The sequence below is a fragment of the Oncorhynchus mykiss genome, chromosome 5 (assembly GCF_013265735.2).
Source record: "Oncorhynchus mykiss isolate Arlee chromosome 5, USDA_OmykA_1.1, whole genome shotgun sequence".
Classification (NCBI taxonomy): domain Eukaryota; kingdom Metazoa; phylum Chordata; class Actinopteri; order Salmoniformes; family Salmonidae; genus Oncorhynchus; species Oncorhynchus mykiss.
Window position 1 is genome coordinate 32974135 of NC_048569.1, and position 12737 is coordinate 32986871.

General features: G+C 42.8%; 1 protein-coding gene across 2 annotated transcripts in view; it reads right to left on the bottom strand.

Annotated features, from left to right (window-relative positions):
- Positions 1-216: 216 nt before the first annotated feature.
- LOC110523633 (arrestin domain-containing protein 1) overlaps positions 217-12737 on the bottom strand; it is a 48208-nt gene continuing 35687 nt past the window's right edge. Inside the window, exons 3-8 of one of the 2 annotated variants that reach the window (XM_021602500.2) lie at positions 11854-11904; positions 6588-6742; positions 6029-6211; positions 5651-5827; positions 2393-2858; positions 217-2277 (exon numbers count right to left, since the gene is read on the bottom strand). In XM_021602500.2, coding sequence (XP_021458175.2) covers positions 2204-2277; positions 2393-2858; positions 5651-5827; positions 6029-6211; positions 6588-6742; positions 11854-11904 — 1106 coding nt within the window. In that variant the 3' untranslated portion in view covers positions 217-2203. The remainder of the gene's footprint in view (positions 2278-2392; positions 2859-5650; positions 5828-6028; positions 6212-6587; positions 6743-11853; positions 11905-12737) is intronic. The other variant, XM_021602502.2, reaches the window with a different exon arrangement.

The window sequence follows — 12737 nt, forward strand, 5'->3', positions numbered from 1 at the left end:
TTTCTGTAGCATGAGGCATATAGGATGGAAAAAAATCCCTGGCAGAGCGCACACGGTTGATAAACCCATTTATTTTGACGGCACCTGAGGTCACCTTTTTATTCTCCTTAGCCAACCACTTTTATAGCTTCATAATCTAACAATCTATGTACTTCGGGACAGGTTTCTTAAATATAGGGCCCAACAAACCACTTTACTTTACAAAGCCAGTACAAATGATATGACAGATAATTTTATTGGTATTTTATTGGATTTACAACAAATTGAAATATTACATTGATTAACCAGGATGCTACTATTTTCCAGAATATTTTCTCTCTCTCAAATGGCTACCATATGCACCAGAAAACTGTTTACAAATAGAAAAATACAAAACCACACACCCATTTGTGAGGGGAAAAGAATGGACAATGAAAAACATGTCGGAGTTTATAAAGCTATAGTACTTTCGTGAAGAGAAATACAAACAACGGGGCAGAGGATTGATAAAGGCAGCCTGAAATGACTCGAGAACCAAGCTGCCGTAGCAATCTTGGAGATAACGGAATAGCACATGGTAAATACAGGTGTAATTTATATGGTTCTTTCAGAGCTGATACCTTATTAAAAATAAGAATTTGTTCTTAACTGACTTGCCTAGTTAAATAATGGTAAAATACAAATAAAAAATGAGTATAGAGCGGTGGTCTGAACCACAGATCAATTCCCAATACCATCTGCAATCTATTTTCTGGTATTAAAGGCTGTGACTGTACTATATAGGCTACCTTTTCAGGAGGGATGGTGGTACATGTATTCCCACAGCAGGTGCTAAAGGTTGTCTCATACAACTCTGTGAATACATAAGCCACAATGAGGTTGGCTTATGAATAAAAAAGGATGCTGTAATTGAGAAAGAAACCAGACAGACATACAAAACAAACACTCATACAAACAGAGTGGATGATGTTGCCTGATGTTTGGCTTTCAAATTGAGAGGTCCAACGCTATCAACTATCAAAGACAGGAGGGGCGATCAGCCACACACAAACTGGTACACTTTATTCACATTCACACAGAAACTGGTACACTATATACCCATTCACACACAAACTGGTACACTATATACCCATTCACACACAAACTGGTACACTATATACTCATTCACACACAAAAACAGATACATGCACAGTTTTCAAACTGTCAAAAAGTGCTGTCTTGTGCTTGAACATTTAACACTGTTGGTTGTCACACCAACACATTTGATCAGCATGGACTGCCATTTCAAAAGCAACAGCAACCCTGAAGACAACTGTCTTCATCAGCACATAGTAATGCAGTTAGAACAGAATGAGTTAAGGCCACATGGGGAAAATCAACAGATCATCTCCATTAATTCAGGGTAAAGAAGGTGAAAGAAAAGTTGGTGTTTGCATCAGATGTCATAAATGCATATCAACCCTTGCTACGTCAGTTCCCCTGCATACCCAAGAGTACAATGTCCCGCTTGTCTGTTTCAGGATGACAAGGTGTGACAAGACAAGATGCACATTCCAGAAGCTCCTTGTCAGTAGATCACAGGTTGATGGAGTATGTTCTTCGTCAGCAGGCATCATTGAACTTAAGTGAAGATCTGAAGCTTTTCCAATAGGCTCCATTCTCTTCCGTTGATGGCCACCAGGGGGTAGACATGCTAAGAACCTCATGTCTAGCTAGGCCACCCCTACTCCACTCATCAAAAGAGGGAGCCACTGCGGTGGAAGTGGATCGGAATTACAGTAGTGTGCACATTTGGAAGGAAACTACAATAAAGACCAGATTTTGGTTGTGTTTGAAGGATGAAAAAGGAGATATAGTAGCAGGCCTACAACAATTTCAAGTCAACAATGCAAGAATATTCACAATTTGTATTACCCACTACGTTTAGTCTCCAATAGACTCCAATTATGGAATATCCTACCTTCTATAAGTTATCTCTGAAGTCCTCCTGTTATGCACAGGGAATTTGCACTCTCATTCCATCTATATAACAGCAGGTCCTTTAAGCCAGGGAGAAGGGGGTATAAACTATAATACAAAATCTGATATGATCCCTTTAAAAAATATATTTTAAAGTAATATTTAGGAGGAGAGCAAGTTCTGTGCACTTGGAGAAAGGGTTGCAGTATCCTATTGGTCCTTTAGGGAGTGTAATTGTGGTTGTGAGCTGCATTATGCTCAGTCCTCACTCCTGCGGTCTGCTGTTGTTGAAGCTGGAGTTGTTGCTGCTGCAGCTCTCCTCATATGTGGGAGGGGGTTCTGTAAGATACACAGACAAACCAGAGAAACAGTCAGACTATATAGTAGGCTATTGTTCACTAATCATTGATCATCATACTGACACAGTTTGGAGGGGGGGGGGGGGGTGACTCACCATGTGTGAAGTCCCAGGTGCTGTACTCAGGGGGGAGTATGAGAGGACAGGACGTGGGTACTGGGGTGGCGTTTCCTTCTGTGAAGAAGGGGATGGTGGCCCCAGTAGACACACAGAACAGAGGCGTTGAGGTGTCATTGGCATGTCGCTGGCTGGGGGGGAAATCTACACCGGGAGTGTAGCTGAATGCACTGGGGGACATGGTGGGGGGCTGGCCGGATTGGTCCTGCTGGGAGTGACTCTTTGTGGGGATCTCCTCGTTGACTGAACCCCCTGCACCCAACACCTCCTCCAAGTCCTCCTCAGCCGGGGGCGCGCTCGGGGTAACCCCTTCTGGGCCGGGGTTGGGGCTGATGGTTGTTGGGGCTGGAGTTGAGGGCATAGGTCGTGACGGGATCAAGTTGACAGCGATGTTCCCGATGTAGATGGGTAAAGTGACAACTGTCTCGGGGGACTTTAGTGATACCTGCAGCGGTCACAAGATACAATGTAAATGTGTTTAAACATCCTATCATTCCAAGATGCTCCTTTAACACTGCAATGCAGCTATTCTCATCTCAATATCAAACAATTTATGGGTAACAATTAAGTACCTTAATGTGATTGTTTTCAATTAAAATTGTAAAAAAGAAACAAAAATAGTTTCTTAGTAAAGAGTAATTTCTCAAGAAAGAATTTGGCTAGGACTGTCTGGGATTGGTCTGAGGGGGAGGGGAAAACTGAAAACTAGCTGTTATTGGCAGAGCGGTTTGGAACGCTCTTTCTTATTGGTCTACTAACTAATTGACCGTCTTTTCAAACAGCTCTTACAGTAAAAGGGCATTGTCATAATGTTTGGGCTGTTCCCAACAACAACAAAATCTTGGTCGACCAAGAGTTGTCTGTTCTTTCGACCAATCGATTGGACAACATTTTTAAACATGCATTTTTCCATATATAGACACATCCTGTGTTTTAATCAAATCAACTATATACACTGAGCTTGTCTAACGCTTTAAGCGAACTGTTTGATGAAATAATTAAGAGACACAAATGACTAGAGGGAATCCGACGGCAATTCATTTGATTGTGCCATCTGGCTCAGACTTGCTGCGCTGTGTAAAGAAAAAGAGAAGACAGCAGTGGCTGTGTGACTAGCACCCGTTGTCTCTCTCTCTTCCCTGCAGCAGCGACCACCACAGAACATCAGTGTGTATTGCACTGTCCATGTTGCTGAAGCTGCAACATAATTACACCCATTTCTGACTGAAAAGTTCTGTTACCGAAATCCCTCATTGCTCTCTTTAGGTGACACATGTATGCTTCGAATGCACGTGACCAATAGGGCCTGACCTATAGCATATCATAATCACATCAATAAATTGGTTATAACAAACTCTGAACACCGTAACACGTGACAGCATAATGGATGCAGAGGAAGTGACAAATTAACTCGAAGCAGGTTGCTGGTTGCGCAGGAGGTAAAGGGGAAGATGTGTGGAATAAATTTGACTAGTTGTGGAAAATACTGGAGATCAAGAAAAATAAGATAAGAAGAAAGCACTGTGTGCATATTAGGCCTGTGTGTGCCAAACAGGCGCTGTTAGTTTACAATATACTTTTTCTGACCGTTTGTAACATTGTAAACAACACTAAATAAATGAATAGTGTGCCAGAGAGTCTGGTGTAATTCTTTATTATTTTTGGTAAAGCCTTTATTACAGCAAAGACTAAAAACAGTCGCATTCATTCGTGAATGCAATTTCTGAAATGGAACGGTTTAGGCCTATTTATTGTTTACACTAATTAGTCAAGTTATCGCTTTATTTTATTTGAAAACTAAAATGCTTGATTGCATTTCACATCATGAATGACTCGTATGCTGTGTGATGACATGAACGAATGAACGGATGATTGATACAGTAGCCTAACTATTGAAATATAGGCCTAAGTAAGTTACGATATTAAGACTAAAGGAAAGGATGTGCTCTTAGACCTACGGTGGTTATACAAGGCTGCTATACTAAGCCTACTAATGATTATGACATTACTTATTATAATAATAATAATTATAATAATAATAATAACAATAAGGAGCTCAAGGGAAAAGGAGGGTTATTATTATTATTATAAATAATCATTTCTGACATTTGGAACAGTGTAAACAACACTAAATAAATTACAAATAACACCAGAGAGGCTGGTCTAACAAAATGTATTAGCGCATAGCAAAGATTAAAAACAGCCCAATTTGTTAAATTGTTGCGTGAGGCTTGATGCTCACAGAATCGGTAGGCTATCGACCAAACACGTAAACAGGCAAAAGAGGCAGGATCTGTCTTATTTCTGTAGATATGTATGGAAGATTTATAAAGCCAGGCACGTTTAACAGTTAAGGCGCTTGATTATAGACCTAATTAATTTGGCGTTTCCTCTCTCCTCACTTTTCTTAGACAATTACGACAGGGGCTGTTTTCTCATCTCCTAACTCCGCTGCTGCCTCCGCCGCATTGTTTTCAACACCAATGTTGATGTGTTCCAGAACCGCGGACAGCGACCTCTATTCAACACGAGAAAGCGTGTGTGTTATAAAATAATAAAATCTTTATTTCTGTTGTACCATTGTTCTTACATATGATAACCATATACAATTTCAGTAGCACATGTCTTACAACTGATGGACTGGGCCATCCCCACAGCCTCCAGAATGGATCAGTCCACTCAGACAGGTGTCTTGTACACCATGTTTTTAGTTTTTTTGCAACTGCTCGACTACAAAAATCTCAGTCGACCAACAGCCTATTGACCAAACAATCGAACAATCGACTAAATGGGGTCAGCCCTACATAATTTTCCCAATTTTACAGTACTTTTCCAACCTCATAGTGTGGAAATAGATAATAGATATAAAACACAGGACAATCACATGTTTGACTGCACTGGGCCTTTAAGGACTGTACTGACAAAAATAGCTTTGCCATACTGTATTAGGAACAAGAGATTACCATAGTTATAATCCCTGAACTCACTAAAGAGACATCTGAGACTGAGCATGAATGATTTACAGCATACTACATCACAGGTGCATTGGGTTAATGAGAGGATTACAGCACTATGATACAGTATGAGGAACAGTGTCTGGTTTATATTACAACTTTATTTAACTACAACTATAGAAAGAACACTGTACAACTGCTACAAGTCTAAAGCACCACTTGTGAACAACACTATTCATTGAGGGGATCCCAACAAGTGCACTTCATTGAGGGTGTTACTAACCTGGATGAAGTAATCGATCTCTATAAGGCTACAGCCGGCCAGGCCAGACTGGGGGAGGGGAGGTACGATGATTTGCTCCCGCCACTCAGCATGTTTCCCCGCCTTCACTCCCGCCCCCTCTACCTCTGCTATGGTCCGCAGGTCAAAAACAGCCCGTTTGGTCTTATAAGTCACTTTCTGATCAGGAGAGATTCATCAGAGTGAAGCCCATCAGACCAACATACAGATGAGACAATACAGAGCAAAGCATCACATCCCTTCACATCAATATATACGGTATATCAGCATTTGCCCATAAACCAGTCAGACTATCTGTTTTGCAGGACAAAATAGGTAAAGGAACAAGAGCACATGAGACATTAAATAGGTCTTGGGTACCTGTATGAGGCTGGCCAGCACACAGCCCGTGTCCTTGCCTGACTTGTTGTGGATCTCAGTGGCTAGTCTGATGATCTGGCCTGGTGTGTATCCCCTCTGGTCACTACAAGCCTTCATCATGAGGGTGCCCGTCTTCACCAGGAGGTAGCTGAACCTCTTAGTGGTCACAGCATAACTGGGTTGCTGGGGAGAAGCAGTCATAGGAAGGATAAAACAAGCCGTTCCAACGGACAGGTGAACAGAGCATAGAAACAGAGAAATTAGAGCTGGGGGTAAGGAGGAGTCCTCCCGTAATCTTTAATAAAAGACAAGATAGTGGTTGTGCTGCGCTCATTGTGCTGAAATCAAATCCCATAACTATCCAACTAAATAAGGCATGATCAAATAAGTGGGCACTCTATGGGTAGTTCACTGTCCTCTTCAGACATGATCTACTGTTCCAGTAGACAGTCTCTAGCCAAGTACTATATCTAGTTATTTTTTTAGGTAATTCCATTGAAATGACTGCATTACAAAACAATTGAATTATATTGTTGAGACAGTGTTGACTGGTCTTTACCTCAATGTTGGGCACTTGGTTGAGGTTGAGCAGGTTAAGTAGGTAGAAGGGCCTCTGGGCCTTGTAGTCCTTGGAGAAGCGAGGTGTGTCTATGACGGCTCTCACACGGTAAACAATCTTCCCAAAGGGCCCTTCAAAGGAGGTCGGGGCAGCCACTTGGTTGGGCAGAGAGAAATACAGCTATTAGACAGTGCAAGATTGACCACAGAAAGTTTAAGGTTGTATACAAAAATGTACTCATTGAGATAAATAATTCACGACATCAAGTGCTACAGCTACTGCATCGAAATTAACCAAAGCTGTTTCATTTATTTCATAAAGCCTGTGCTGTCTGCAGATGAATCCTATAAACAAGAATATGAGATTCTAACTAAAACAGACTGGCAGTCTAAAATTATGTCTGTCATTGTGTGTGCTTTATCAGAGAAATGCCAGTCAGTGCTTGGTCTGAGCAGTGGGAGGCAGATAGATCAGATCAGGGGGACAGATACTCAGTGCTCCTAGCAGCGCTGTCACCAAGTGTCTGTGCTCATCTGTCTGAGCTGTACAAATCCCCTCCTAAGAGGACAGGAGGAGGACACTGTTGATTTACACAGTCCAGAAAGGACAGATGATAAAGGAGGAGGGGAGGGGAATGAGGAAAGGAAACTGAAGAAGGGAAAGACAAAAATAACAATTCTGAGAGGTTGGATGGAGAGAAGGAATGGAGAAGAAGGACAAACAGAGATACGTCTACAGTATATCCTCAATCCGAATACATTTACAAAGGTCATACTGTGTAATAGAAATGTCCATCTATTGTTTTCAGCTCATGCCTTAAAGCATGACAGGTGCTGATACATTCAAATTAGAATGCGTGGTGTCCACTGATTTACCCATTGGCCTTTAACCAAACACATTATTGTACATTCCTATAAATCATTGGAATAAATAGATTGATTCAATATGGTAGAGATGATCCATTCTAATTCTGCACTCCTACTCATTTAAATGATTATGTCAGTAGTGGGTGCTGCACAGGGGAATTTCCTGCTGTCAATAAGGATTAGTGAGGAGCAGCAGGCTGGGTGTAAAAGGCTTGGCAGAACAGACACAGACAGGCTCCTGGCCAGAAGGAACCCAGCACCAGGGGCACTTGTCTGACTGAGTCTATGGGCTGACAAAAAGCTCTTCCACTATCTCTTCTCCAGCATCCTCCACAGAACCAAGGGCTCCTGTTTTTAAGTCTTTACTTGTCAGTGTTTAAGTACATCCAGCAATCCTCACAGCATGAACAGCAGTTTTAATGTAGCATCCAATTTGGAGGAGCTCTCGAGCCTAGATGTTAAAGCCTCCCCTGTCAGCCCCTGACCTGACAACAAGCAGGGGGCACTGTCACTGGGTCACTGCCTGGATGATCCCGTCATCAGCTCTGGAATTATCATGTCTTCTGCCTGTTCTGTAGACGAGGGTGGGAGGAACAGCGGGGGGGCAGGGGGCCCACAAGGCGCAATTAAACACTGACAGGACTAAAGGACTATATATAGACATCCATCCCACCCCACCGAGCCCAGACAGAGTGGAGCCTAATGGACAGACACTGAACTGTCTGTGACCTCACACCTGCATGTACTCGAGTTCACAGTCCAGTCAAAAGAAGCATTCTAAATGTCATGTGTTATTACACAGGGGTGTGTCTGTGGGGACACAATATGGCTCTCTCGGCTACTGGCACTTGTTAACTCTGCCTTTGTGTTAGTACTTGGTCGGGGATGACTTTGACATATATCACCCACTTAGACAGGAGATATTGGCTGACTGAAGCATTTAGGATTAAAGAGCAAATTTAGTATTTAATTTATTTATTTAATTTTTTATTTATTTCACAATTTTTTCACCTTAACCAGGTAGGCTAGTTGAGAACAAGTTTTTATTTAGAACTGCGACCTGGTCAAAATAAAGCAAAGCAGTTCGACACATGCAACAACACAGAGTTACACATGGAATAAACAATCATACAGTCAATAATACAGTAGAGAAAAGTCTATATACAGTGTGAAAATGAGATACAGTGTGAAAATGAGATAACATAAGGGAGGTAAGGCAATAAATAGGCCACAGTGGCGAGGTAATTATGATATAGCAATTAAACACTGGAGTGATAGATATTGATAAATGAACGTAATAAGCAACCTCTGTCACGCCCTGACCTAGTTATCTTTGTTTTCTTTATTAGTTTGGTTAGGTCAGGGTGTGACAAGGGTGGTTGGTTTAGTTTTTATATTGTCTATGTGTTTCTGGCCTGTCTAGGGTTTTTGTATATCTATGGGGTTTTAGTATGTCTAGGTATTTGAGGTCTATGGTGGCCTGAATTGGTTCCCAATCAGAGACAGCTGTTTATCGTTGTCTCTGATTGGGGATCCTATTTAGGTTGCCATTTCCATTTTCCATTTTCCATTTTGGTTTTGTGGGTTATTGTCTACGTGTAGTTGCCTGTCAGCACTCTAGTTATATAGTGTCACGGTGTTCGTTCTTTATTAAAGTAGTATGTACGCCTATCACGCTGCGCCTTGGTCTCATCACTGTGACGAATGTGACAGAATAACCCACCAAACAAGGACCAAGCAGTGTGAAAAGGAGGAGCAGCGCTTAATGGGGAGATGGACCTGGGAGGAGATATTAGATGGAGCAGGACACTGGACACCGCCGGGGGAGTATCGCCGTCCTAAGGAGGAGTTAGAGGCAGCGAAAGTGGAACGGCGATACTATGAGGAGAAATACATGAGAATAAAGGAACAGCGAAGATATGAAGGTACACGGCTAGCACGGAAGTCCGAGAGGCAGCCCCAAGATTGGGAGGCACACGAGGAGATTGGCAGAGTCAGGTAGGAGACCTGAGCCAACTCCTCATGCTTACCGTGGGGAGTGTGTAACTGGTCAGGCACCGTGTTATGCAGAGATGCGCACGGTGTCTCCAGTGCACTATTCTAGCCCAGTGCGCTCTATTCCAGCTCCTCGCATTTGTCGGGCTAGAATGGGCATCCAGCCAGGACGTATTGAGCCAGCTCTATGTTCTGGACCTTCAATGTGTCTCCACGGTCCAGTGTATCCTGTGCCTCCTCCCTGTACTCGCCCTGAGGTGCGTGTCACCAGCCCGGTACCACCAGTGCCGGCACCACGCACCAGGCCTACAGTGCGCCTCCAGGGTCCAGTACGCCCTGTTCCTGCTCCTCGCACTCGCCCTGAAGTGAGTGTCCCCAGCCCGGTAACACCAGTGCCGGCACAAGGCCTATAGTGCGCCTCGGCAGTCCAGTACGCCCTGTTCCTACTCCTCGCCCGAGGTGCGTGTCCCCAGCCTGGTACCACCAGGCTTACAGTGCGCCTCGGCAGTCCAGAGCGTCCGGCGACAATACCCAGTCCGGAACCTCCAACGACGTGCCACAGTCCGGGGCCTCCAGCGACGTGCCACAGTCCGGGGCCTCCAGCGACGGGCCACAGTCCGGGGCCTCCAGCGACGGGCCACAGTCCAGAACATCCAGCGACGGGCCACAGTCCAGAACATCCGGCGAGGATCCGCAGTCCAGAGTCTCCGACGATGAACCAGGGGTCAGTGATACAAGAACACTCAGTGTAAAGAAAAGCGGCGGCGTCCAGAACCAGAGCCGCCACCGAGGTTAGATGCCCACCCAGACCCTCCCATATAGGTTTAGGTTTGCGGCCTGGAGTCCGCACCTTTGGGGGGGTTACTGTCACTCCCTGACCTTAGTTATCTTTGTTTTCTTTATTATTTTGGTTAGGTCAGGGTGAGACAAGGGTGGTTGGTTTAGTTTTTGTATTGTCTTGGTGTTTTTTTCCCATTCTAGGGTTTTTGTATATCTAAGGGGTTTAATATGTCTAGGTATATGTAGGTCTATGGTGTCCTGAATTGGTTCCCAATCAGAGACAGCTGTTTATCGTTGTCTCTGCTTGAGGATCCTATTTAGGTTGCCATTTTCCATTTAGTTTTTTTGGTTTGTACCTGTCAGCACTCTTGTTATATAGCTTCACATTCGTGTTGTTGTTTTGTTCAGTGTTCGTTCTTTATTAAAGTAGTATGTACACCTATCACGCTGCGCCTTGGTCTCATCACTGTGACGAACGGGACAACTTCTCCTTTTGAAAGTGGCGTCAATATGAGTCAAAAACATTCTAGAGTCAAAATTGACGACAAAGTGTATATAGGATACATTTTCTTATAAAGTCAGTCTCGTCAAAAATGGCAATTTGTGAGATAATTAGGAATAAAATATATGTCATGGAATGAAGGGTACCATAAAAGTCTTTCTTGAGTTGGGTTGATTTCAATCCTGCCCACAGGACCCAGGCAATCATCAATTCGGAGCGCACCGATCATAATGCCCATGGTAAACTTGGTATGACATTCGATATCCCTATGGGAGCTAGTTAGGGACCACCGATAAATTACACAATGTACATGGGACAATATTTTTTTAAATCAATAGCTCCAAATTTCAATGACTTAACCTCAAACCACCTATAAATTGTAGAAATATTTAAAGCATTTAATGAGACAACTAAAATCTGGGCAACATGAAAATGTTGCCTCATTTACATTGTGTAATTTATTGATGGTCTCTAACTATCCCCAGAGATAGGCTATCCAAAGTCAAACCAACTTTGCCACAGTCGCACACCGGCTGGCTGAAGCTAATTGGGGAAAGAAGTTGGCTAGCTTGCCTAGGCTCCTTCCAGACACAAGACCTTAAACTGTTTCAAGTTATTGAGAAGGGTGAGTGACTAACTGTGTACTGTTTTGTCAGTGACAGTACAAACACTTCCCATGTTTGACCGTACACACAAGACACCCACATCAAAGCACACCTCCAAAACCTTTCCTAACATTTCCTAATGACAGGAATTGAAACCGAGGCTAAATCAGGAAGTTCAGCCCCTCTTTAAGGTGAAGTGCATAAAGCACAAGGGCAGAGACAGAGTCAATAGTGTGCCCTACCTGTGATATGAAAAGACATCTCTTTATTTACCTGTACAAACTGTACTGAATGTTCTTTCGTTGTTAGACAAAGAGCCAAGGGCACTAGGCAATACTACAAAGGCAACAAACACTTTGCCTGTTCAGAAATTTTATCAGCTGTTTTACCAGTTTCCTTCAACGTCACTAACAACAGTTCTGGTATACTGTAAAGATGTTTTTTTTTTTATTGACCTCAGTATGGTTGACATGGTGGAATGCAGTTCAACAGGTTTTCCAGACTAATTCCAAACATACCTGGAATGAGAAATTGAAAAGGGAAGCTGTGCTCGCCAGCTGCCAGTATACCTGTAAGAGAGATTTCACTTGGTCAGATAGACAAGCAACATCACATTTAGACAGACAGACATACACAGACACACAGACAAAGAATGCAAGACAGACTGACTAGTAGCCAGTGTAAGTTTTCACACAACCAGCATGGCTACCACTACATTCTGCAGCGATACGCCATCCCATCTGGCTTCCGCTTAATGGGACTATCATTTGTTTTTCAACAGGACAATCACCAAACACACCCCCAGGCTGTGTAAGGGCTATTTGACCAAGAAGGAGAGTGATGGAGTGCTGCATCAGATGACCTGGCCTCCACAATCACCCGACCTCAACCCAATTGAGATGGTGTGGGATGTGTTGGACCGCAGAGTGAAGCAAAAGCAGCCAACAAGTGCTCAGCACATGTGGGAACTCCTTCAAAACTGTTGGAAAAGCATTCCAGGTGAAGCTGGTTGAGAGAATGCCAAGACTGTGCAAAGCTGTCATCATGGCAAAGCGTGGCTACTTTGAAGAATCTAAAATATATTTTTATTTTTATATATACACTTTTTTGCTTACTACATGATTCCATATGTGTTATTTCATAGTTGTGATGTCTTACAATGTAGAAAATAGTACAAATAAAGAAAAACCCATGAATGTGTAGGTGTGTCTAAACTTTTGACTGGTACTGTATATATATATATATATATATATATATATATATATATATATATATATATATACACAGTATTACCATTCAAAAGTTAGGGTCACATAGAAATGTCCTTGTTTTTTAAGAAAAGCATTTTTTTTGGCCAGAAACAAAGACCTTTCTTTTGAAACTCGTCAGTCTATTCTTGTTC